This window comes from Scyliorhinus canicula, chromosome 9, assembly GCF_902713615.1.
Source record: "Scyliorhinus canicula chromosome 9, sScyCan1.1, whole genome shotgun sequence".
Classification (NCBI taxonomy): Eukaryota; Metazoa; Chordata; class Chondrichthyes; order Carcharhiniformes; family Scyliorhinidae; genus Scyliorhinus; species Scyliorhinus canicula.
The window spans coordinates 97,604,119-97,631,391 of NC_052154.1; the positions used below are offsets into that span (position 1 = coordinate 97,604,119).

Below are 27,273 nucleotides of genomic sequence, written 5' to 3' on the forward strand. Positions count from 1 at the left end.
ACGTAGCACGACGCGGCCGCTGTAGGCCGCCGCCATGCACATGCACGGACACGGACCCAGCAATTCTCCGGGGCATATCGGCAGCTAGAGCCGGGTGCCCTACGCTGCCGACATGCTAGCCCCCAGCAAAACGGGGAATTGGTGATCGTTTTGCGCCATTGTTTTGAGCGTAAAACAGCAACGTTCCCACACCAGCGTGGGGACATAGCCCCAGAATCGGAGAATCCAGCCCCGATTTTCTCAGCTCACACTCTGGTCTGTTCTCTAATACAGCTTTCACTCCTACCTTGCACCATCAGCTCTGCCACAGACTGTCCTCCATTGGTTTTGGCAGTGTAGTGACCTGCATCTTCCTTGGTGGCTTCATTGATGAAAAGTGTGTGTTTCTTGCCATCCTTTTTGAAACGGTACTTGAAGGTCTCTTCACGTTTCAGCTCCTGACCATTCCACTCCCTGCGTATATGGAAAACGGTAAAAGCTTTGTAATATAAGAACATAAGAACATAAGAACTAGGAGCAGGAGTAGGCCATCTGGCCCCTCGAGCCTGCTCCGCCATTCAATTAGATCATGGCTGATCTTTTGTGGACTCAGCTCCACTTTCCGGCCCGAACACCATAACCCTTAATCCCTTTATTCTTCAAAAAACTATCTATCTTTACCTTAAAAACATGTAATGAAGGAGCCTCAACTGCTTCACTGGGCAAGGAATTCCATAGATTCACAACCCTTTGGGTGAAGAAGTTCCTCCTAAACTCAGTTCTAAATCTACTTCCCCTTATTTTGAGGCTATGCCCCCTAGTTCTGCTGTCACCCGCCAGTGGAAACAACCTGCCCGCATCTATCCTATCTATTCCCTTCATAATTTTAAATGTTTCTATAAGATCCCCCCTCATCCTTCTAAATTCCAACGAGTACAGTCCCAGTCTACTCAACCTCTCCTCATAATCCAACCCCTTCAGCTCTGGGATTAACCTAGTGAATCTCCTCTGCACACCCTCCAGTGCCAGTACGTCCTTTCTCAAGTAAGGAGACCAAAACTGAACACAATACTCCAGGTGTGGCCGCACTAACACCTTATACAATTGCAACATAACCTCCCTAGTCTTAAACTCCATCCCTCTAGCAATGAAGGACAAAATTCCATTTGCCTTCTTAATCACCTGTTGCACTTGTAAACCAACCTTCTGTGACTCATGCACTAGCACACCCAAGTCTCTCTGAACAGCGGCATGCTTTAATATTTTATCGTTTAAATAATAATCCCGTTTGCTGTTATTCCTACCAAAATGGATAACCTCACATTTGTCAACATTGTATTCCATCTGCCAGACCCGAGCCCATTCACTTAACCTATCCAAATCCCTCTGCAGAATTCCAGTATCCTCTGCACTTTTCGCTTTACCACTCATCTTAGTGTCATCTGCAAACTTGGACACATTGCCCTTGGTCCCCAACTCCAAATCATCAATGTAAATTGTGAACAATTGTGGGCCCAACACGGATCCCTGAGGGACACCACTAGCTACTAATTGCCAACCAGAGAAACACCCATTTATCCCAACTCTTTGCTTTCTATTAATTAACCAATCCTCTATCCATGCTACTACTTTACCCTTAATGCCATGCATCTTTATCTTATGCAGCAACCTTTTGTGTGGCACCTTGTCAAAGGCTTTCTGGAAATCCAGATATACCACATCCATCGGCTCCCCGTTATCTACTGCACTGGTAATGTCCTCAAAAAATTCCACTAAATTAGTTAGGCATGACCTGCCTTTAACGAACCCATGCTGCGTCTGCCTGTACTACCCTCACTGCATTGTCACAGGTTTGTAATGTCTGAATATACTGATCTTGTGACAGTGTGAAAGGTTTGTAATATCTGAGTGTACTGCCCACATTGCATTGTCACAGGTTTGTAATGTCTGAATATACTGATCTTGCTACAGTGTGAAAGGTTTGTAATATCTGACTGTACTGCCCACATTGCATTGTCACAGGTTTGTAATGACTGAATATACTGATCTTGCTACAGTGTGAAAGGTTTGTAATATCTGACTGTACTGCCCACATTGCATTGTCACAGGTTTGTAATGTCTGAATATACTGATCTTGCTACAGTGTGAAAGGTGGGGCAGCAGGGTAGCATGGTGGTTAGCATAAATGCTTCACAGCTCCAGGGTCCCAGGTTCGATTCCTGGCTGGGTCACTGTCTGTGTGGAGTCTGCACGTCCTCCCCCTGTGTGCGTGGGTTTCCTCCGGGTTCTCCGGTTTCCTCCCACAGTCCAAAGATGTGCGTTTAGGTGGATTGGCCATGCTAAATTGCCCGTAGTGTCCTAATAAAAGTAAGGTTAAGGGGGGGGGGGGTTGTTGGGTTACGGGTATAGGGTGGATACGTGGGTTGAGTAGGGTGATCATGGCTCGGCACAACATTGAGGGCCGAAGGGCCTGTTCTGTGCTATACTGTTCTATGTTCTATGTTTGTAATATCTGACTGTACTGCACACATTGCATTGTCACAGGTTTGTAATGACTGAATATACTGATCTTACTACAGTGTGAAAGGTTTGTAATATCTGACTGTACTGCCCACATTGCATTGTCACAGGTTTGTAATGTCTGAATATACTTATCTTACTACAGTGTGAAAGGTTTGTAATATCTGACTGTACTGCCCACATTGCATTGTCACAGGTTTCTAAGGTCTGATATACTGATCTCACTACGGCGTAACAGGGTTGCAATGTCTGATTGTGCTGCTCTTGCTCAAGTGTGAGAGGTATGTAAAGTCTGACTGTACTGCTCTCGCATTGTGGCAGGTTTGTAAAGTCAGACTATTACTCGCTGCAGTGCAACAGGTTTGTAACGTCTGATTGTACTGCTCTCACTGAAGTGTGACAGGTTTGTAATGTCTGACTGTACTGTCCTCACTGCACAGTGATAAGTGTGAATGCCTGACTGTACTGCTTTCACTGCAGTATGACGGGATGGTAATGTCTGACTGTATTACCCTCCCAGGAGTGTTACAAGTGTGTAATGTCTGACTATACCTCTCTCGCTACTTTGTGGCAGGCTTGTAATATCTGACTGTACTGCTCTCACTGCCTTGTGACAGGTTTGTAATGTATGGTTGTACTGCTCTTGCTGCATGGTGACAGATTTGTGATGTCTGACTGTACTGCTCTCACTATAGTGTGACAGGTTTGTAATGTCTGACTGTACTGCTCTTGTTGCATTGTAACAGGTTTCTAATAACTGGGTAATGTTGTGACTGCAATGAGACAAGTTTGTAATAACTGGGCAATGCTCTGACTGCAATAACAGTTATTCAATTACTGTAATAACTGGGTAATGCCCTGGTTGCAGTGTGGCAGGTTTGTAATGACTGGGTAATGCTCTAGCTGCAGTGTCACAGGTTTGTAATGTCTGACTGTACTGCTTTCGCTGCAGTGTGACAGGTTTGTAATGTCTGACTGTACTGCTCTAACTGCTGTGTGACAGGTTTGTAATGTCTGACTGTACTGCTCTAACTGCTGTGTGACAGGTTTGTAATGTCTGACTGTACTGCTCTAACTGCTGTGTGACAGGTTTGTAATGTCTGACTGTACTGCTCTAACTGCTGTGTGACAGGTTTGTAATGTCTGACTGTACTGCTCTCACTGCAGTGTGACAGGTTTGTAATGTCTGACTGTACTGCTCTAACTGCTGTGTGACAGGTTTGTAATGTCTGACTGTACTGCTCTAACTGCTGTGTGACAGGTTTGTAATGTCTGACTGTACTGCTCTAACTGCTGTGTGACAGGTTTGTAATGTCTGACTGTACTGCTCTAACTGCTGTGTGACAGGTTTGTAATGTCTAACTGTACTGCTCTAACTGCTGTGTGACAGGTTTGTAATGTCTGACTGTACTGCTCTAACTGCTGTGTGACAGGTTTGTAATGTCTGACTGTACTGCTCTCACTGCTGTGTGACAGGTTTGTAATGTCTAACTGTACTGCTCTAACTGCTGTGTGACAGGTTTGTAATGTCTAACTGTACTGCTCTAACTGCTGTGTGACAGGTTTGTAATGTCTGACTGTACTGCTCTCACTGCTGTGTGACAGGTTTGTAATGTCTAACTGTACTGCTCTAACTGCTGTGAGACAGGTTTGTAATGTCTGACTGTACTGCTCTCACTGCTGTGTGACAGGTTTGTAATGTCTAACTGTACTGCTCTAACTGCTGTGTGACAGGCTTGTAATGTCTAACTGTACTGCTCTAACTGCTGTGTGACAGGTTTGTAATGTCTAACTGTACTGCTCTAACTGCTGTGTGACAGGTTTGTCATGTCTGACGATTAATATGGCTAGTCCAGTTCAGTTTCTGATCAATAGTAATACCCAGGATGTTAATTAAGGAGGATTCAGCAAAAGGTAATGCCATTGAATGTCAAGAGGCGATGGTTAAATTCTCTCTTGTAGGAAATGGTCATTGCCTGCCCATGATATGGGTGTGCAGGTCCATACATCTTTGAAGGTGGCAACATAAGTGGACAAGCTTGTCAAAAAAGCATACGGAATGCTTTGCCTTCAATAGATGGGGCATAGAGTATAAAAACTGGCAAGTCTAAACCTTGGTAAAGCCGCACTTGGAATATCGCGCGCAATTCTGGTCGCCACACTACCAGAAGGATGTGGAGGCTTTGGAGAGGGTGCAGAGGAGGTTTACCAGGATGTTGCCTGGACTGGAGGGTGTCAGCTATGTGCAGAGGCTGAATAGACTCGGACTGTTTTCATTAGAAAGACAGAGGTTGAGGGGTGATCTGATAGAGGTCCACAATATTATGACGGGCATGGATAGAGTGGATGGGTACACACTCTTTCCCAGGGTGGAGGGGTCAGTCACCAGGGGGCATAGGTTTAAGGTCCCTGGGACAAAGGTTAGAGGAGATGTGTGAGGCAGATCTTTTACGCAGAGGGTGGTGAGTGCCTGGAACGCGTTGCCAGGGGAGGCTGTGGAAGCAGATACATTAACAACGTTCAAAAGGCATCTTGACAAACACGTGGGTGGGATGGGTATAGAGGGATACGGCACAAGGAAGTGCTGAGGGTTTTGGCAAAGGTTGGTATCATGACCAATACAGGCTTGGAGGGCCGAAGGGCCTGTTCATGTGCTGTATTGTTCTTTGTTTTGTATGGCGTGAATGTAACCTGCCACTGTTCGCCCAAGCCTGGATATTGTCCAGGTCTTGCTGCATTTGGACATGGGCTGCTGCATTATCTGAGGAGTTGTGAATGGTGCTGAACATTGTGCAGTCATCCGCAAATATCCCCACTTCTGACCTTATGGTGGAAGGGAGGTCATTAATGAAGCAGCTGAAGATGGTTGAGCCTGGGACACTACCCTGAGGAACTCCTGCAGTGATATCCTGGAGCTGAGATGATTGACCTGGGTTTCCTCCGGGTGCTTCGGTTTCTTCCCACAGTCCAAAAATGTGCAGATTAGATGGATTGGCCATGCTAAATTGCCCTTAGTGTCCAAAAAGGTTAGGTGGGGTTACTGAGTTACAGGGATAGGGTGGAGGTGTGGGTTTAAGTAGGGTGCCCTTTCAAGGGCTGGTGCAGACTCGATGGGTTGAATGGAAGCCTTCTGCACTGTACATTCTATGATCTATGACCTCCAACCACCTCAAACATCTTCCTATTGACTCCAGTTTAGCTAGGGCTCCTTGATGCCATAGTCAGTCAAATGCTGCATGGATGTCAAGGGTAGTCACTCTCACCTCACCCCTGGCATTCAGCTCTTTTGTCTATGTTTGAACCAAGGCTGTAATGGGATCAGGAGCTGAGTGACCCTGGCGGAACCCAAACTGAGCGTTCGTGAGCTGGTTGTTGCTGAGTAAGTGCCACTTGATAGCATCATTTTGCTGCTGATGTTGTAGATAGGGCAGTAATTGGCTGGATTGGATTTGTCCTCTTTCTTGTGTAGAGGACACACCTGGGCAATTTCCCACATTGCCGGGTAGATGCCAGTGTTGTAGCTGTACTGGAACAGCTTGGCTAGGGGTGTGGCAAGTTCTGGAGCACAAGTCTTCAGGACTATTGCCAGAATATTGTCAGGGCCCTTGGCCTTTGCAGTGTCCAGTGTCTTCAGCCATTTCTTGATATCATGTGGAGTGAATTGTATTTGCTGAAGATTGACATCTGTGATGCTGGGGACCTCTGGAGGAGACCGAGATAGATCACCCACTCGGCACTTCTGGCTGAAGATTGTTGCAAATGCCTCAGCTTTGTCTTTTGCACATATGTACTTGGATATTTGTGGAGCCTCCTTCAGGGAGTTGTTTAATTGTCCATCACAATTCACGATTGGATGTGACAGGACTGCAGTGCTTAGATCTGATCCTTTGGTTATGGGTTTGATTAGGTCTGTCTATTACTTGCTGCTTCTGTTATTTGGCACACAAGTAGTCCTGTGTTGTAGCTTCGCTTCACCACGTTTGCACCTCATTTTTCGGTGTGCCTGATGTTGCTCCTGGCATGCTCTCCTGCCCTCTTCATTGAACCAGGGTTGAACCCTGCCTTGGTGGTAACTGGTAGAGTGGGGGATATGTCAGGCCATGAGGTTACAGATTGTGATTGAATACAATTCTGCTGCTGATGATGACCCACAGCACCTCGTGGATGCCCAGTCTTGACTTGCTAGATCTGTTCGAAGTCTAGCCCATTTAGCACAGTGGTAGTGGCGCACAACACACTGGAGGGTATCCTTAATGTGAAGACGGAACTTTATCTCCACAAGGACTGTGCAGTGGTCTACTGATAATGTCATGGACAGATGGATCGGCAGTAGGCAGATTAGAGAATAGAGAAATACAGCACAGAACAGATCTTCGGCCCACGATGTTGTGCCGCACTTTTGTACTAGGTTAATCTTAGATCATAGAATTTTGGACACTAAGGGCAATTTAACATGGCCAATCCACCCAACCTGCACATTTTTTAACTGTGGGAGGAAACCGGAGCACCCGGAGAAAACTCACGCACACACGGGAAGGATGTGCAGACTCCACACAGACAGTGACCCAAGCCGAAATCGAACCTGGGACCCTGGAGCTGTGAAGCAATTACGCTATCCACATTGCTACCGTGCTGCCCTTAAGAACAAATTAATCTACACTCCATTATTCTACCATAATCCATGTACCTATCCAATAGCCGCTTGAAGGTCCCTAACATTTCCGACTCAACTATTTCCACAGGCAGCGCATTCCATGCCCCCACTACTCTCTGGGTAAAGAACCTACCTCTGACATCCCCCTATATCTTCCACCATTTACCTTAAATTTATGCCCCTCATCCTTCTCCGTTCTAATGAGAAAAGGCCTAGCACCCTCAACCTTTCCTCGTAAGGCCTACTCTCCATTCCAGGCAACATCCTGGTAAATCTCTTTTGCACCTTTTCCAAAGCTTCCACATCCTTCCTAAAATGAGGTGACCAGAACTGCACACAGTACTCCAAATGTGGCCTCACTATCCACAACTCCTCCAATCTTCGAATCATTTGCAAATTTACTGACCCACCCTTCAACTCCCTCATCCAAGTCATTAATGAAAATCACAAACAGCAGAGGACCCAGAACTGATCCCTGCGGTACGCTACTGGTAACAGGGCTCCAGGCTGAATATTTGCCATCCACCATCACTCTCTGACTTCTATCGGTTAGCCAGTTTGTTATCCAACTGGCCAAATTTCCCACTATCCCATGCCTCCTTACTTTCTCCATAAGCCTACCATGGGGAACCTTATCAAATGCCTTACTAAAATCCATGTACACTACATCCACTGCTTTACCTTCATCCACATGCTTGGTCACCTCCTCAAAGAAGTCAATAAGACTTGGAAGGCAAGACCTACCCCTCACAAATCCGTGCTGACTATCCCTAATCAAGCTGTGTCTTTCCAGATGCTCTGAAATCCTATCCCTCAGTACCCTTTCCATTACTTCAGTACTTCCATTACTTCCCGCACCAGCCTCCCCGGACAGGCGCCGGAATGTGGCGACTAGGGACTTTTCACAGTAACTTCATTGAAGCCTACTCGTGACAATAAGCGATTTTCTTTTTCATTTCACTTTGCCTACCACCGAAGTAAGACTAACTGGACAGTAATTCCCAGGGTTATCCTTATTCCCTTTTTTCAACAGGGGCACAACATTCGCCACTCTCAAATCCCCTGGTACCACCCCTGTTGACAGTGAGGACGAAAAGATCATTGCCAACGGCTCTGCAATTTTATTTCTTGCTTCCTATAGAATCCTTGGATATATCCCGTCAGGCCCGGGGGACTTGTCTATCCTCAAGTTTTTCAAAACGCCCAACACATCTTCCTTCTTAACAAGCATCTCCTCGAGCTTAACAGTCTGTTTCACACTGTCCTCTCCAACAATGTGGGCCCTCTCGTTTGTAAATACTGAAGAAAAGTACTCGTTCAAGACCTGTCCTATCTCTTCAGACTCAATACACAATCTCCCGCTACTGTCCTTGATCGGACCTACCCTCGCTCTAGCCATTCTCATATTTCTCACATATGTGTAAAAGGCCTTGGGGTTTTCCTTGATCCTACCCGCCAAAGATTTTTCATGCCCTCTCTTAGCTCTCCTAATCCCTTTCTTCAGTTCCCTCCTGGCTATCTTGTATCCCTCCAGCGGCCTGTCTGAACCTTGTTTCCTCAGCCTTGCATAAGTCTCCTTCATCTTCTTAAGACATTCAACTTCTCTTGTCAACCATGGTTCCCTCACTCGACCATCTCTTCCCTGCCTGACAGTGACATACATATCAAAGACATGCAGTACCTGTTCCTTTAACAAGTTCCACATTTCACTTGTGTCCTTCCCTGACAGCCTATGTTCCCAATTTATGCACTTCAATTCTTGTCTGACAGCATTGTAGTTACCCTTCCCCCAATTGTAAACCTTGCCCTGTTGCATGCACCTATCCCTCTCCATTACTAAAATGAAAGTCACAGAACTGTGGTCACTACCTCCGAAATGCTCCCCCACTAACAAATCTATCACCTGCCCTGGTTCATTACCAGGTACCAAATCCAATATGGCCTCCCCTCTGGTCGGACAATCTACATACTGTTAGAAAAGCTTCCTGGACACACTGCACAAACACTACCCCATCCAAACTATTTGATCTAAAGAGTTTCCACTCAATGTTTGGGAAGTTGAAGTCACCCATGACTACTTAGAACATAGAACATAGAACGATACAGCGCAGTACAGGCCCTTCGGCCCTCGATGTTGCACCGACATGGAAAAAATCTAAAGGCCATCTAACCTACACTATGCCTTTATCATCAATATGCTTATCCAATAAATTTTTAAATGCCCTCAATGTTGGCGTGTTCACTACTGTTGCAGGTAGGGCATTCCACGGCCTCACCACCCTTTGCGTAAAAAACCCACCTCTGACCTCTGTCCTATATCTATTACCCCTCAATTTAAGGCTATGTCCCCTCGTGCTAGCCACCTCCATCCGCGGGAGAAGGCTCTCGCTGTCCACCCTATCTAACCCTCTGATCATTTTGTATGCCTCTATTAAGTCACCTCTTAACCTTCTTCTCTCTAACGAAAACAACCTCAAGTCCATCAGCCTTTCCTCATAAGATTTTCCCTCCATACCAGGCAACATCCTGGTAAATCTCCTCTGCACCCGTTCCAAAGCTTCCACGTCCTTCCTATAATGAGGCGACCAGAACTGTACGCAATACTCCAAATGCGGCCGTACTAGAGTTTTGTACAACTGCAACATGACCTCATGGCTCCGGAACTCAATCCCTCTACCAATAAAGGCCAACACACCATAGGCCTTCTTCACAACCCTATCAACCTGGGTGGCAACTTTCAGGGATCTATGTACATGGACACTGAGATCCCTCTGCTCATCCACACTACCAAGAATTTTACCATTAGCCAAATATTCCGCATTTCTGTTATTCGTTCCAAAGTGAATCACCTCACACTTCTCCACATTAAACTCCATTTGCCACCTCTCAGCCCAGCTCTGCAGCTTATCTATGTCCCTCTGTAACCTGCAATATCCTTCCGCACTGTCTACAACTCCACCGACTTTAGTGCCGTCTGCAAATTTACTCACCCATCCTTCTGCGCCCTCCTCTAGGTCATTTATAAAAATGACAAACAGCAACGGCCCCAGAACAGATCCTTGTGGTACGCCACTCGTAACTGAACTCCATTCTGAACATTTCCCATCAACTACCACTCTCTGTCTTCTTTCAACTAGCCAATTTCTGATCCACATCTCTAAATCACCCTCAATCCCCAGCCTCCGTATTTTCTGCAATAGCCGACCGTGGGGAACCTTATCAAACGCTTTACTGAAATCCATATACACCACATCAACTGCTCTACCCTCGTCTACCTGTTCAGTCACCTTCTCAAAGAACTCGATAAGGTTTGTGAGGCATGACCTACCCTTCACAAAACCATGCTGACTGTCCCTAATCATATTATTCCTATCTAGATGATTATAAATCGTATCTTTTATAATCCTCTCCAAGACTTTACCCACCACAGACGTTAGGCTCACCGGCCTATAGTTACCGGGGTTATCTCTACTCCCCTTCTTGAACAAAGGGACCACATTTGCTATCCTCCAGTCCTCTGGCACTATTCCTGTAGCCAATGATGACCTAAAAATCAAAGCCAAAGGCTCAGCAATCTCTTCCCTGGCTTCCCAGAGAATCCTAGGATAAATCCCATCTGGCCCCGGGGACTTATCTATTTTCACCTTGTCCAGAATTGCCAACACTTCTTCCCTACGCACCTCAATGCCATCTATTCTAATAGCCTGGGTCTCAGCATTCTCCTCCACAATATTATCTTTTTCTTGAGTGAATACTGACGAAAAGTATTAATTTAGTATCTCGCTTATCTCCTCAGCCTCCACACACAACTTCCCACCACTGTCCTTGACTGGCCCTACTCTTACCCTAGTCATTCTTTTATTCCTGACATACCTATAGAAAGATTTTGGGTTTTCCTTGATCCTACCTGCCAAAGACTTCTCATGTCCCCTCCTTGCTCGTCTCAGCTCTCTCTTTAGATCCTTCCTTGCTTCCTTGTAACTATCAAGCGCCCCAACTGAAACTTCACGCCTCATCTTCACATAGGCCTCCTTCTTCCTCTTAACAAGAGATTCCACTTCTTTGGTAAACCACGGTTCCCTTGCTCGACCCCTTCCTCCCTGCCTGACTGGTACGTACTTATCAAGAACATGCAATAGCTGTTCCTTGAACAAGCTCCACATATCCAGTGTGCCCAACCCTTGCAGCCTACTTCTCCAACCAACACATCCTAAGTCATGTCTAATGGCATCATAATTGCCCTGTGACTTCTGCACCTTTCCAAAATCTGTTTCCCAATCTGTTCCTCCACATGTCTGCTGCTATTGGGGGGGCCTATAGAAAACTCCCAACAAGGTGACTGCTCCTTTCCTATTTCTGACTTCAACCCATACTACCTCAGTAGGCAGATCCTCCTCAAACTGCCTTTCTGCAGCTGTTATATTATCTCTAATTAACAATGCCACCCCCCCCCAACTCTTTTACCATCCTCCCTAATCTTATTGAAATATCTATAACCAGGGACCTCCAACAACCATTTCTGCCCCTCTTCTATCCAAGTTTCCGTGATGGCCACCACATCGTAGTCCCAAGTAGCGATCCATGTCTTAAGTTCACCCACCTTATTCCTGATGCTTCTTGCGTTCAAGTATACACACTTCAACCCATCTCCTTGCCTGCAGGTACTCTCCTTTGTCAGTGTTACCTTCCCCACTGCGTCACTACACGCTTTGGCGTCCTGAATATCGGCTTCCTTAGTTGCTGGACTACAAATCCGGTTCCCATTCCCCTGCCAAATTAGTTTAAACCCTCCCGAAGAGTACTAGAAAACCTCCCTCCCAGGATATTGGTGCCCCTCTGGTTCAGATGCAACCTATCCTGCCTGTACAGGTCCTACCTTCCCCAGAATGCGCTCCAATTATCCAAATACCTGAAGCCCTCCCTCCTACACTATTCCTGCAGCCACGTGTTCAACTGCACTCTCTCCCTATTCCTAGCCTCGCTATCACGTGGCACCGGCAACAAACTAGAGATGACAGCTCTGTCTGTCCTGGCCTTTAACTTCCAGCCTAACTCCCTAAACTTGTTTATTACCTCCACATCCCTTTTCCTACCTATGTCGTTGGTACCAATGTGCACCACGACTTCTGGCTGCTCACCCTCCCCCATCAGGATCCTGAAGACACGATCTGAGACATCCCTGGCCCTGGCACCCGGGAGGCAAAATACCTTCCAGGAGTCTCACTCGCGACCACAGAATCTCCTACCTATTCCCCTAACCATTGAATCTCCTATTCCTATTGCTTTTCTATTCTCCCCCTTCCCTTCTGAGCCCCAGAGCCAGACTCAGTGCCAGAGACCTGGCTGCTAGGGCCTTCCCCCGATAGGTCATCCCCCCCAACAGCATCCAAAACAGTATACTTGTTTTGAAGGGGAACGGCCACGAGGGATCCCTGCACTGTCTGCCTGTTAGTTTTCTTTCCCCTGACTGTAACCCAGCTACTCTTGTGCAGTACTTTGGGTGTGGCTACCTCCCTGTAACTCTTCTCGATAACCCCCTCTGCCTCCCGGATGATCCGAAGTTTATCCAGCTCCAGCTCCAGTTCCCTAACACGGTCTCTGAGGAGCTGGAGTTGGGTGCACTTCCCACAGGTATAGTCAGCGGGGACACCGGTGGTATCCCTCACCTCCCACATCCTACAGGAGGAGCATGCAACTGCCCTAGCCTCCATCCCCTCTTACTTTACAGAATATAGCTGCCTTGTGGACCAACTGGACCTCCGCCCTCCGACTCTGCTCCCAGTCAGCTGCACTCTGTAACCTCCTGGCTCCCTTCTCGCTCTTTGCGGAAATGAAATGAAAGGAGCACCTTGCTCCCTCCTCACCAAACTCCCTCAGTCACCAAACTCTCACAGATTGGTGAGGATAAGGTTAAGTATGGCTTTCCCTCTTGTTGGTGCCCTCACCACCTGCTGCTGTCCCAGTCTAGCAGTTATGTCCTTTAGGAGCCGGCCAGCTCGGTCTGTGGTGGTACTACTCAGCCATTCTGGGTGATGGACATTGAAGTCCCCCACCCAGAGTACATTCTGTGCCCTTGCCACCCTCAGTGCTTCGTCCAACATGGAGGAGTACTGATTCACCAGCTTCTGGTGGCCGGTACGTGATAATCAGCAGGACGTCTCCTTGCCTGTGTTTGAGCTGCTGTCATTTGACTTCATGGGGTGCAGAGTCGATGTTGAGAACTCCCAGGACAACTCCCTCCCGACTGTATACCACTGTGCTAAAGGGGACCCAGGTCACAGGGCGGGAATCACAGCAGGCCGCCTCCACTCCTGATGTGCCATCTGGCGATCCAGCGAGGTGTAGTGTTAGGGCCCATAAGGCCTCAAAGTTAGACACCAGTTAAATTGGCATGGGTGCAGCACAGAACATAGCGAGAGGGACTCGAGCACTTATCTGAATATATATTCTTTCACAGTAAACATGTTCACTACATTACAACCTGCTTCGGTGCTCTGTCAGAAGGGTGTGAGGATGGGCTGGCTGCAAAGGGGATGCTGGGGGGCAAGGTAGGGGATTGCTGGATGGAGGGTTAGGGTGGGGCTTGGGCCATGGACCTCAGAAGAGCCAGCGCTCACTGCTCCCATGCCTCACCCCCAACCCCCCCATCCGTCACCCCAGGGGTTTGGTGGGACAAGGTAAGGAATGGCCAGCTCACATGTATGGATCACCCAGGTGGACACTGGAAAATGCTACTATGGGCAGGAGTCAGATTTTGTCAAACAACGCGGAGCACTAGAGCTCATTGCAGAGCGGGTTGTTATCATCCTCCATCCCATGGACCTTACCTACTGTTACTGCCAACCCAGGACCCGCACCCTATAGTGAGGCAGGTAGGAGTCACGGAGAGGGTTGTAAGTTGGGGGGGGGTGCAAGGGCATGTTCATTGGAGGGGATGGTTGCCCGGGGTTGGGGAGGGGTGCGGGGGGTGTCCGTGCCGCTGTCCTGAGCCTCTAATCCTCTCATCAGTGAACCCAGATGTGATTAGAGCGTCCCACGTGCATCGGCCCAGATGTACACATTGTATGGCCTTCCATGTCTGCCCCGTCTCTATGACTACCACATCCCAGCCCTCCCCCACAGTCGCCTTGTCAGACAAGGACTGGCATTCATCCTCCTCCGCCTTCAGCACATCGCCCTGTTAATGCGCGATGTTGTGGAGGACACAGCAGGCCACCATGATGTGGGAGACCCTCCTAGTACTGTAATGGAGGGCCCCTCCAGAGTGGTCCATCTTAAGAAACTGCATCTTAAGGATGCCGAAGCACCGCTTGATTATGCTCCTGGTTGCGGCATGGGCATCATTGTAGCGGGTCTCCGCATCGGCCTGTGGCCTCTGGAGAGATGTCATCTGCCATGACAGCAGCAGAGAACATCTGTCACCCGGGCGCCAACCCCCAGGTGGGGGTGGGGGTCCTCGAAGAGATCAGAAAGCGGTGAGTGTGCCAGGATGAAGGCGTTGTGCAAACTGCATGGGTATCGGGTGCAGACGTGCAAGATGCACAGCTGATGGTCAGAGACTACCTGCACATTCATCGAGTGTAATCCTTTTGGGTTTGTGAAGACCGACCGTCATCTGCAGATGCTCGAAGGGGGACATGCTGGACCTGGGGCAACTGGGCAATGGCAGCGAACCCCCGCTTCCCGGGCATCCTGGTGGGCTCAGGACACATAAAAATTGATGTTCTGCTCCACCTGGCCATACAGTGACAGCACAGATAGACCTGTGCACTGAGCTCAGTGAGATCCTGGACAGGTCCCCACTCGTTGCCTGGACGGATCCCGTGACGTAAAGGTTCAGGGCGACCGTCACCTTGAAAGCCACCAGGAGCGGGTGTCCTCTCCCATTGCCCTAATACCAGGTGCGCTATGATCTGGCGGATATGTCACACTGCCCCCCTGCTCAGCCAGAGTCTTCGACGGCATGCCCGGTCTGGCAGATCCTCGAATGACGGGCGGTGCTGGAACACATGAGCCTCATGCGGTGCCTCCTTCCCACCTCCTTGTCGGCCTGTTGGACAGAGAGCTCTCCATCCTCAACAGCTGCTTCCTGTCCCTCTGGGGTAGGGTCCACTGTGTTATATTTTAAATGATGACTTATCTAAAATATATATATATTACTCTTGAATCCACCAGGCAAGATAAAATAACCAATAGTCTTCTTGTTGAAACATGAACTATTTAATGAGTAATAAAATAATAAACTGAGTCCTTTTACTCAATACTAAACTAACAATAAAGAATTGCTGGGCAATTTCAGAGAGCATTGAAGAGTCAACCACATTGCTGTGGGTCTGGAGTCACATGTAGGCCAGACCAGGTAAGGATGGCAGATTTCCTTCCCGAAAGGACATTAGTGAACCAGACGGGTTTTTACGACAATCAGCAATGGTTTCATGGTCATCATTACAATTTTAATTCCAGATATTTTGTTGAGTTTAAATTCCAACATTTGCCGTGGTGGGATTTGAACCCAGGACCCAGATCATTATCCTGGGTCACTGGGTCACCAATAAAGTGACAATACAACTACGCCACCACCTCTCCTTAATGGGCTTCTTACCATTTAACGAGAGCCCCTTCCTCAGACACCTCCAGCTCAAACTCCACTCTCTCGCCCACCATCACCACCTGATCCTCGAGGGGCTGAATGATCAGCACTGGGGGCTCTATCATAATAAAGGAAAGTGGGTTAGCATTGACGCAGAGAGCCCCTCCTCATCGCAACAGACCCCCCATTACACTCAGCCCTTCTCTGTTCCGAATCCCTCAACATGTCACATTCAGTCCACATGTAGAATTTCTCCTCGATGCAGAACAACCTTCGCTGATGCAGAGAGACACTCCTTCATCCACAGAGACCCTCCCCCAGCCACAGAGACCCTCCCCCAGCTACAGAGAGACTTTCCCCATCCAGAGAAACCCTGCCCCATCCACAGAGACCCTCCCCATCCACAGAGAGACTTTCCCCATCCAGAGAGACCCTCCCCCTCCAGAGAGACCCTCCCCCATCCAGAGAGACCCTCCCCCATCCAGAGACACCCTCCTCCATCCAGAGAGACCCTCCCCCATCCAGAGACACCCTCCTCCATCCAGAGAGACCCTCCCCGATGCAGAGACCCTCCCCCTCCAGAGAGACTCTCCCCATCCAGAGAGACCCTCCTCCATCCACAGAGACCCTCCCCATCCACAGAGACCCTCCCCATCCAGAGAGACCCTCCCCATCCACAGAGACCCTCCTCCATCCAGAGAGACCCTCCCCATCCACAGAGACCCTCCTCCATCCAGAGAGACCCTCCCCATCCACAGAGACCCTCCCCCATCCAGAGAGACTTTCCCCATCCAGAGAGACTTTCCCCCATCCAGAGAGACCCTCCCCATCCACAGAGACCCTCCCCCATCCAGAGAGACTCTCCCCATCCAGAGAGACCCTCCCCGATGCAGAGACCCTCCCCATCCAGAGAGACCCTCCCCCATCCAGAGAGACTTTCCCCCATCCACAGAGACCCTCCCCATCCAGAACGACCTTCCCCCATCCAGAGAGACCCTCCCCATCCAGAGAGACCCTCCCCATCCACAGAGACCCTCCCCCATCCAGAGAGACTCTCCCCATCCAGAGAGACCCTCCCCATCCAGAGAGACCATCCCCCTCCAGAGAGACCCACCCCATCCAGAGAGACCCTCCCCATCCAGAGAGACCCTCCCCATCCAGAGAGACCCTCCCCATCCAGAGAGACCCCTCCCCATCCAGAGAGACCCTCCCCCATCCAGAGAGACCCTCCCCATCCAGAGAGACCCTCCCCCATCCAGAGAGACCCTCCCCATCCAGAGAGACCCTCCCCCATCCAGAGAGACCCTCCCCATCCAGAGAGACCCTCCCCCATCCAGAGAGACCCTCCCCATCCAGAGAGACCCTCCTCGATGCCCTCCACTGCATCCGATTGCCACTTTACACTGCGACTAATGAAACCCCCCATGAACGTCTCTTTGCCTTCCCTAGGAAGTCCACCTCCGGGGTTTTCGCTCCCAACGTAGCTGGCAGCTCCAGGACCCATTTTCCTCCTCAAGCACGTACAGCTCTGCAAGGCAGACCCGTTGGTCGAGAGGGTACAGCTACTCCATGCAAACCCGCAGTACGCCTACATGGCGTACCCGACAGCTGCCAAGACACAGTCTCCCTCAGGGACCAGGTACCAGCTGGTTCCCCACCCTTCCCACAACTGCCCCTGCTCCACCCATCCTCCCCCCAGCGCTCCCCACCGTAGCCCCCACTCCAGGACGATCCGTCCTCCCTTTGGTCCCACCCGGGGATGAAGTCTCGGAGTCACCGGCGACCGAGCCGGCGCCTGCATTGCGACCGGGACTGCGGCGCTCACAGCGGAGGATCAAGGCACCCGACCGGCTAAATTTGTGAACTTTCCCCAAAATGTACATTTTTAAAATGCTCACATACATGTAAATAGTTTTTCCACCACCCCCGCTGGACTCTTTTTTAACAGGGGGTGAATGTGGTAGTTACCACTGTTTGCATATAGTACATATATGAGAAGTAATACGGTAAGGCTCCTGTACTACAGGTACGGGGTAGATCCCTGCCTGCTGGCTCCGCCCAGTAGGTGGAGTATAAATGTGTGGACTCTCCGAGCTGCAGCCATTTCAGCAGCAGCTGTGGGAGGCTACACATCTCTGCTTAATAAAGCCTTCATTGCTCTCTACTCTTGTCTCGTCATAATTAATAGTGCATCACACTACAATGCCAGATCCTTGTGAGTGGCCAGACTATAATGGGGGCCAGGATTAGAGTAGAGGTGGGCTCAGGGATCAGGGTTCAAGGGCCAACGTCCGGTTACCTCGTACAAAAAGCTCGGTGATGCTCTTCTCCTCTCCGAATACGCACTGATAGGCTGCATCATCAGCCAATGAGCAGTGATTAATGGTCAAAATTCTCTTATTCCCAATATTTTCAAAGATGAACCTGCAAGAACAAACTAGAATTGTCAGATAAACAACCCCCACCGACGTGGACCCTCCCCCAACCACACAAACCCTCCCCCACAAGCACAAGCCCCACACTCGCACAGACCCTCCACTGACCCATCCACCAACTCACCCCCCACATAACTCACCCCTGCTCACCCATCGACTGAACTCCCACCCACACACTGATCGTCCCCCCCACACCGACCCTCCCCCACCGACTGAACTCCCCACCCACACACTGATCGTCCCCACACACCAACCCTCCCCCGCCCACCGACTGAACTCCCACCCACACACTGATCGTCCCCCCCACCGACTGAACTCCTCACCCACACACCGACCATCCCTCACCACACCGACTCCCCCACCCACCGACTGAACTCCCCACCCACACACTGATCGTCCCCACACACCAACCCTCCCCCACCCACCGACTGAACTCCCCACCCACACACTGATCGTCCCCACACACCAACCCTCCCCCGCCCACCGACTGAACTCCCACCCACACACTGATCGTCCCCCCCCCACCGACTGAACTCCTCACCCACACACCGACCATCCCTCACCCACACCGACTCCCCCACCAACCGACTGAACTCCCACCCACACACTGATCATCCCCCCCACACCGACCATCCCTCACCCACCGACTGACCTCCCCACTCACACACTGATCGTCCCCCCCACACCGACCCTCCCCCACCCACCGACTGAACTCCCACCCACACACTGATCATCCCCCCCCACACCGACCATCCCTCACCCACACTGACTCCCCCACCCACACACGACCCTCCCCCACCCACACACACGACCCTCCTCCCACCCACTGACTGAACTCCTCACCCACACACTGATCGTCCCCTCCACACCGACCCTCCCCCCCCCACCGACTGAACTCCCCACCCACACACTGATCATCCCCACACACCGACCCTCTCCCACCCATGTCAGCTCCCTCCGACCGCACGCCCACTCATCCGCTCCCCCCCCCCAGCACATTTCCAGATGTTGAATGGATTGACAGCCACATACTTGCTGCGTTTGTTGTCAGTTTGGACCCAGCCAGTCAGATGAATGAGCGTGGGAGACAGAGAGAGAGAGAGAGAGAGAGAGAGAGAAATGAAGAGATTAGAATGACAAAGCACAGTCAGTATGACCCCAGCTTCCCACTGAACAGCAGAAAATACCTCCCTCCCACACACAGCACACTACAACCCAATTACCTCGGGGCCGTCCCATCCACTCTGCACTCCCCCTATCTGCTGTCCACTCATTCCCTGTCACTCCCCATCACTTCCCTCTTACTCACTCTGACTCTACATCAATCCACCCTCACACCCTCTTCCCCTCAATTGCCATCAAATTGCCTCCCCCACTCCTTCACACAAATGCTCCCCTCACTCCTTGTTTGCCGAGTGGTTCTGTCTCACCTGCCGCTGACCTGAATCTCCTGGCCATTCTTCATCCACTTCACCTCTGCATCCGGATTGGCCACTTCGACCACCAGCTTCATCTTCTGTCCTTTGTCCACCTGATAGGCTGTATCGAGCTTTTTCAGAAAGGCTGGAGAGCGATGGATAGCGAGGGAGAGAGAAAGCAGTGAGAGAATGAGGTAGAGAGAGTGGATAGGGAGGGAAAGGAGATAGGGAGGGGGAGAGAGAGAAATAGGAGGAGGGGAGGGAAGAATGGGAGAGGCAAGGGAGGAGAGGTGTAGAGAGGGGAAAGGAGAGGAAAGAGAGAGGGGATGGGAGGGGAGAGAGGGGGAGAGGGGGGGAGAGAGGCGGGAGGAAGGTGGGGAGTGTGGGAGCGGGAAGGGAAGGAAAGGGGGAAGGGAGAAGAGGGGGAGGTGAGAGAGGAGGGAAAGGGAGAGAGGGGTAGGGGAGTGAGAGGGGAAGGGAGGGGGGAAGGAAGAGAGAGGGGAAAGAGAGAGGGGAAGGGAGAGGGGAAAGAGAGAGGGGGAAGGGAGAGAGAGGGGAAGGGAGAGAGAGGCAAAAGGGTAAAAGGGAATGGAGAGGTGAAGGGAGAAGGGGGAAGGGAGAGAGGGGGAAGAGAGAGAGGGGGGAAGAGAGGGGGAAGGGAGAGAGGGGGAAGGAAGAGAGAGAGGGGGAAGAGAGAGAGGGGGAAGGGAGAGGGGGGAAGGGAGAGAGGAGGAATGGAGAGGGGGAAGAGAGAAGGGGACGGGAGAGAGGGGGAAGGGAGAGAGGGGGGAAGGGAGAGAGGGGGAAGGGAGAGGGGGGAAGGGAGAGAGGAGGAATGGAGAGGGGGGAAGAGAGAGGGGGAAGGGAGAGAGGGGGAAGAGAGGAGGGGAAGGGAGAGAGGGGGAAGGGAGAGAGGGGGGAAGGGGGAGGGGGAAGGGAGAGAGGGGGAAGGGAGAGAGGGGGAAGGGAGAGAGGGGGAAGGGAGAGAGGGGGACGGGAGAGAGGAGGAATGGAGAGGGGGGAGAGAGAGGGGAAGGGAGAGAGGGGGAAGGGAGAGAAGGGGAAGGAGAGAGGAGGAATGGAGAGGGGGAAGAGAGAGGGGGAAGAAAGAGGGGGAAGAGAGAGGGGGAAGGGAGAGAGGGGGAAGGGAGAGAGGGGGAAGGGAGAGGGGGAAGGGAGAGGGGAAGAGAGAGAGGTGGGAAGAGAGAGAGGGGGAAGGGAGAGAGGGGGAAGGGAGAGAGGAGGAATGGAGAGGGGAAGAGAGAGAGGGGGAAGGGAGAGAGGGGGTAGGGAGAGAGGGGGAAGGGAGAGAGGGGTATGGAGATGAGAGGGGGGGAAGGGAGAGGGGGGAAAGAGAGAGGGGGAAGGGAGAGGGGGGAAGAGAGAGGGGGGAAGGGAGAGGGAGGGAAGGGAGAGGGGGGGAAGAGAGAGGGGGGAAGAGAGAGGGGGAAGGGAGAGGGGAGAGAGGGGGGAAGGGAGAGAGGGGAAGGGAGAGGGGGGAACAGAGCGAGGGGGAAGGGAGAGGGGAGAATGGAGGGGGGAATGGAGAGGGGGAAGGGAGAGAGGAGGAATGGAGGGGGGAATGGAGAGGCAGAGAGAGAGGGGGAAGGGAGAGAGGAGGAATGGAGGGGGGAATGGAGAGGCAGAGAGAGGGGGAAGGGAGAGAGGAGGAATGGAGGGGGGAATGGAGAGGCAGAGAGAGAGGGGGAAGGGAGAGAGAGGGGGAATGGAGGGGGGAATGGAGAGGCAGAGAGGGGGAATGGAGAGAGAGGGGGAATGGAGAGAGAGGGGGAATGGAGAGGCAGAGAGAGAGGGGGAAGGGGAGAGAGGAGGAATGGAGGGGGGAATGGAGAGGCAGAGAGGGGGAAGGGAGAGAGGAGGAATGGAGGAGGGGAATGGAGAGGCAGAGAGAGAGGGGGAAGGGAGAGAGGAGGAATGGAGGGGGGAATGGAGAGGCAGAGAGGGGGAAGGGAGAGAGGAGGAATGGAGGGGGGAATGGAGAGGCAGAGAGAGAGGGGGAAGGGAGAGAGGAGGAATGGAGGGGGGAATGGAGAGGCAGAGAGGGGGAAGGGAGAGAGGAGGAATGGAGGAGGGAATGGAGAGGCAGAGAGAGAGTGCATGTGTGTGGGTACCATAAAAATGCTTTCTCCCCATCCACTCCTCTCATCCCATCCTCCCCACTCCCTCTCACCCTTTCCCACGCTCGCCATTCCCCAACCCTTTCCCTTATCCCACCTTCCTCACATTCCCTTCCTCAGACTACCCACCCTCATTCCCACCTTCCTCACATTCCCTTCCTCAGACCCTCTCCCTCATTCCCACCTCCCTCACACCACCTCCCTCAGACCCTCTCCCTCATTCCCACCTCCCTCACACCACCTCCCTCAGACCCTCTCCCTCATTCCCACCTCCCTCACACCACCTCCCTCAGGCCCTCTCCCTCATTCCCACCTCCCTCACACCACCTCCCTCAGACCCTCTCCCTCATTCCCACCTCCCTCACATACTTTCCCTGAATCTTTCCCCTCATCTTTTCCTCACTCCCTTTCCCTACACCCCTCCGACATGTCCATCCCTCATGCCGGCTCCTTATTCCCAACACCCTTACACCCACTCACCCTCATCCCTACCTTCCTTACAGCCCTTTACCTTCATTCCCACCTCCCTCAGACCATCTCCCTCAATCCTCCCCTTCATTGTCTCTGTCATACCCTCACTGCCTCACTGCCTCATTCCCACCTCCTTCACACCCCCTCCCTCAGGGGTTGGGTACGTTTGGCGCCGCCCTTTTGGCACCGATCATTTGACACCGCCATTTTGGCGCTAAATTGATTTGGCGCTCATTATTTTGGCGCCTAGCTGTTTTGGCGCCTTTGTTGTGTATTGAATATATTGCCAGGAATGTAATGATAGGTTAATAATAATAATAGATAAAAACATGATATTTATTTCTAACACCAAATAACAAGTAAAATGAGTATAAAAGTTTAATGCATTTCATAGTTAATAATAATAATGGATAAAAATATGACCATCGGCCTTAATGTATTTCAGAAGTTTTTGATTTGGAGCATTCCCGGCAATCAACTGAAGTAGTCTGAATTGGCGCCAAAACAGATGAGCGCCACAAGGTCGGCGCCAAATGATCGGCGCCAAAAGGGCGGTGCCAAATAGTCCCATTCCCCTCCCTCACACCCTTACCCCCAAACCTGCTACTCATCCTCTCTCCCTCACTCCCCCTCACTCATTCTCATTCTCCCCTCCCTTTCACCACCTCACCCTCATTCCCAACCCCCTTACACCCCCTCTCCCTCACACTCTTCTCCCTCGTTCCCTCCTCTGACACCCTCTCCTTCATTCCCCCCACTCTCACACCCCCTCACCCTCATTTCCCTCCATCACACCCTCTCCCTCTTTCCCCCTCCCTCACAGTCCCTCCCTAATTCTTCCTCCCCTCATTCCCCCTCCCTCATACACCCTCCTCCTCATTCCCACCTCCCCCACACGCCTTTCCTACCGGTGCCTTTCTTTTCCTCCTTTTTCATGCGTTTGAGCCGTTTGAGCATTCCCCTCAGGTCGGTGATCCCGTACTGGAACGCTATCTTCTCGTACTGGGAGGCTGGGGCCTTCTGTAGGATTTCCCAAACATCAATCTTAGGCCCTTCATTCATCTTTACTTCCCTGTGGGAAAATGGGAAATAGTCATATCCGCCAGTAGTTCCGAGCAAGAGGGAAAGAGAGGAGTGAGGGAGAGAGAGTGAGGGAGAGGGAGAGGCAAGGGGGAGAATGTGTGAGAGACAGAAGTGGTGTGAGAGAGAGGGGAGGGAGAGAGAGAGGGGGGAGTGAGGGGAGAGAGAGGGGGAGGGACAGAGAAGGGATTGTAAGCGAGGGGGAAGGAGAAAATGAAAAATGAAATGAAATGAAAATGAAAATGAAAGCGAGGGAAGAGGGAGAGGGTAAGAGAGGGGGAGGGTAAGAGAGGGGGAGGGAGAGAGGGGGAAGGAGAGAGTGGGTGGGAGAGGGCAGGAGAGAGGGGGAGTGCGAGGAGAGAGAGGGGGAGGAAGAGAGGGAGAGGAGAGATAGGAGAGAGAGAGGGGGAGGGAGAGAAAGAGAGGAGGGTAAGAGAGGGGGAGGATAAGAGAAGGGGAGGGTAAGAGAGGGGATTGAGAGAGAGAGAGGGGAGGGAGGGAGAGAGGAAGAGAGAGAGAGGGGAGGGAGGGAGAGAGGGTGAGAGAGGGCAGGAGGAGTGAGGGGGAGTGCGGAGAGAGAGCGGGGAAGGGCAAGGGAGGTTGAGGGAGGGAGAGGTGAAGGAGAGATGGGAGAGCGAGAGAGAGAGGGGGATGAAGAAAGGGGGAGGAAGAGAGGGAGACGAGCGATGGGAGTGAGAGGGGGAGGGAGAGAGAGAGAGAAAACATTAATAATAATAATCTTTATTGTCATAAGTAGGCTTACATTAACACTGTGATGCACTACCAATTAACACAAAGACGAGAGTAGTGGAATACTCGAGGCTTTATTGAGCAAAGATGTTGTGCCTCCTGTAGCTGGAACCAGAATGGCTGCAGCACAGGAGAGCACACACATTTATACGCCAACTACTGGGCGGAGCCAACAGGCAGGGATTTACCTATGTACCTCTACTATACATGCTTTACCGTAATACATATAATACTGCTAGTGGTGACTACCACATTCACCCCCTGTTAGAAAAGTGTCCGGCGGGGGTGGTGAAAAAAAAATAATTACAGGTTCAGTCTGTCGGGGGCCTTGACCCTCCGTCGCGATCACCTCAGTTCTGGAGGTGATGTGAGCGCCGACTTGGTCATCTGTAACTCCGGGAGCGTGTTGTCCTCAGCTTCGTCACCCCTGAGTGGAACCAGTGGGAGAACGGACCCTCCTGGGGCGGGGGCTGCGGTGAAGTTCGCTGGAGGGAGGGTGAGTGACGCAGGGGTGAATGAGGTAACAAGGGGGGTGGGCAGTGTCAGGTCGGGGGCCGTGGGTGGGGATCAGGCTGGTGCCAGGTCCCAGAGGGAGACTCTGTCCTGGCGCCCGTCGGGGTGCGCCACGTAGGCGTACTGCGGGTTCGCGTGTAGGAGGTGGACCCTTTTGCCCAAAGGGTCCAACTTATGGGTCTGCACATGCTTCCGAAGGAGGACGGGTCCAGGAACTGTCAGCTACTTTGGGAGCGAGATCCCATTGGTGGACTTCCTGGGGAAGGCAAATACATGTTTGTGAGGGGTCTCGTTAGTCGCGGTGCAGAGGAGCGACCGGATGGAGTGGAGCGCGCCGGGGAGGACCTCCTGCCAGCGGGAGACCGGGAGATTTTTAGACGGCAGGGCCAGCAGGACGGCCTTCCAGACCGTCCCGTTCTCCCTCTCCACCTGCCCGTTTCCACGGGGGTTGTAGCTGGTTGTCCTGCTCGAGGCGAAGCCCTTGCTAAGCAGGAACTGACGCAGCTCATCGCTCATAAAAGCGGATCCCCGGTCCCTGTGGACGTAGTTGGGGAAACCGAACAGGGTGAAGATGCTGTGGAGGGATTTAATGACCGTGGCAGAAATCATATCGGGGCATGGGATGGCAAGAGGGAACCGGGAGTACTCGTCAACCACGTTCAGAAAGTACGTGTTTCGGTTGGTGGAGGGGAGGGGCCTTTTGAAGTGTGAGAACCTCTCTGGCTATATCGAGGGCATCTTGAAACCCATCGTACAAGGTACACCCAGCTTCTGTCGCAACACAATGGACTTCCTACAGAAACGCAGCATCCATGGACCAGTTGAACCAGGAACATTCCTCGTCACAATGGATGTCTCGGCACTCTACACCAGCATCCCCCATGACGACGGCATTGCTGCAACAGCCTCAGTACTCAACACCGACAACTGCCAATCTCGAGACACACTTCAGCAGTCAAGGGCATTCAGCCTCTGATCTGCGGGTAAGCGTTCTCCAAGGCGGCCTTCAGGACGCGTGGCAACGCAGAATCGCTGAGCAGAAACTAATAGCCAAGTTCCGCACAAATGAGTATGGCCTCAACCGGGACCTGGGATTCATGTCACATTACATTCACCCCCCACCATCTGGCCTGCGCTTGCAAAATCCTACCAACTGTCCTGGCTTGAGACAATTCACACCTCTTTAACCTGGGGTTACCCCTATCTCTGGATCTGTAAAGATTCAATTACCTGCAAATGCTCGCATTCTAAGCATTGTCTGGCATCTTTGAATTTGTCTATATATATGTTTCTGGAACATACCTCTTCATTCACCTGAGGAAGGAGCAGTGCTCCGAAAGCTAGTGTTTGAAACAAACATGTTGGACTTTAACCTGGTGTTGTAAGACTTCTTACAAAAACGAGAGTAGTGGAATAATCAAGGCTTTATTGAACAAAGATGTTGTGCCTCCTGTAGCTGCTTGCAGAATGGCTGCAGCACTGGCGAGCACACACATTTATACGCCGCCTACTGGGCGGAGTCAACAGGCAGGGATTTACCCATGTACCTCTACTATACATGCTTTACCGTAATACATATGATACTGCTAGCGGTGACTACCACACACTGCAGTGAAATTACTGTGAAAGCCCCTAGTCGCCCCACACTCTGGCGCATGTTCGGGTACACAGAGGGAGAATTCAAAATGTCCAAATTACCTAACAGCACATCTTGCGGCACTTGTGGGAAGAAACCAGAGCACCCGGAGGAAACCCACGCACACATGGGGAGAACGTGCAGACTCCGCACAGACAGTGACCCAAGCCGGAAATCGAACCGGGGACCATGGAGCTGTGAAGCAACGTGCTAACCATTATGCTACCGTGTTGCCCTGAGATAGAGGGGAGGGAGGGAGAGGTGGAGAGAGAGGGAGGAATAAGAGAGGGGGAGTGGGGGAGAGAGAGTGGGAGGAAGGGCGAGAGAATGGGAGGGAAGTGGAAGGAGAGAGGGGAGGAAGAGAGGGGGAGGGAGAGAGGAAGGGAGACAGGGAGAGAGGGACAGGGAAGAGAGGGGGTGGGAGAGAGAGGGAGTGAGAGAGGGAGTGAGAGGGAGAGGTGGAGGGAGAGGGAGAGGGGGAGTGAGAGAGATAGAGGGGGAGGAAGGGAGAGAGGGGGAGGGAAGGGAGAGAGAGAAAAGGAAGGGGAGGGAGAAAAAGGGGTGGAGGCAGAAAGGGAGGGGGAGGGAGTGAGTAATGTATCACTGAACAATGAGGATAGGCCAGGGGTTGGGAGGGTAGTAAAACCCCAATGATATAACTGAGGGCTGATGGGTTATAAGGTGCCAGCCAAGTGGAATGTGTCCCCTTGAGAGGTTTCTACCTGACTGCTGCGCTGGTGAGAATTGATAATGAAAATGCTCACCATCTTTATCTTCCATTTCTCAGCTGCTGAGACAGGACATGTCAAATAGCAGCCCAGCCTGTAGTAGCTGCGTGGTGGGGCAAGGCGGGGGGTTGCTATGGGGAGTAGAGTTTCCCTTTGTTCATCCTGCTTCAAGGAGAATGGACGGTTATCGGTCCAGACCTCTATCTGTGACCTTTTCTGAAAGGAACATGGTCTAGTCACCTGGGCTCATGAGAACAGGAAACTGGGCTCCCAGCAACACATTGGGACCTGGGGCCTTCTTCCTCTGCTTTCTGGGGCTTGCCCTCTGGGTTCTGATTGTAGGGGCTTTCACTCTTATCCC

At 51.6% G+C, this 27,273-nt stretch overlaps 1 protein-coding gene across 2 annotated transcripts in view; it reads right to left on the reverse strand.

Moving 5' to 3' along the window:
- LOC119971566 (myosin-binding protein C, cardiac-type-like) overlaps positions 1–27,273 on the reverse strand; it is a 226,833-nt gene that overhangs the window by 114,462 nt on the left and 85,098 nt on the right. For both annotated transcript variants that reach the window (XM_038807310.1, XM_038807309.1), the window contains 6 exons: positions 23,114–23,277; positions 19,609–19,741; positions 19,211–19,213; positions 18,043–18,167; positions 15,756–15,861; positions 287–453 (listed from right to left, as the gene is read on the reverse strand). In XM_038807310.1, the coding sequence (XP_038663238.1) occupies positions 287–453; positions 15,756–15,861; positions 18,043–18,167; positions 19,211–19,213; positions 19,609–19,741; positions 23,114–23,277 (698 nt within the window). The remainder of the gene's footprint in view (positions 1–286; positions 454–15,755; positions 15,862–18,042; positions 18,168–19,210; positions 19,214–19,608; positions 19,742–23,113; positions 23,278–27,273) is intronic.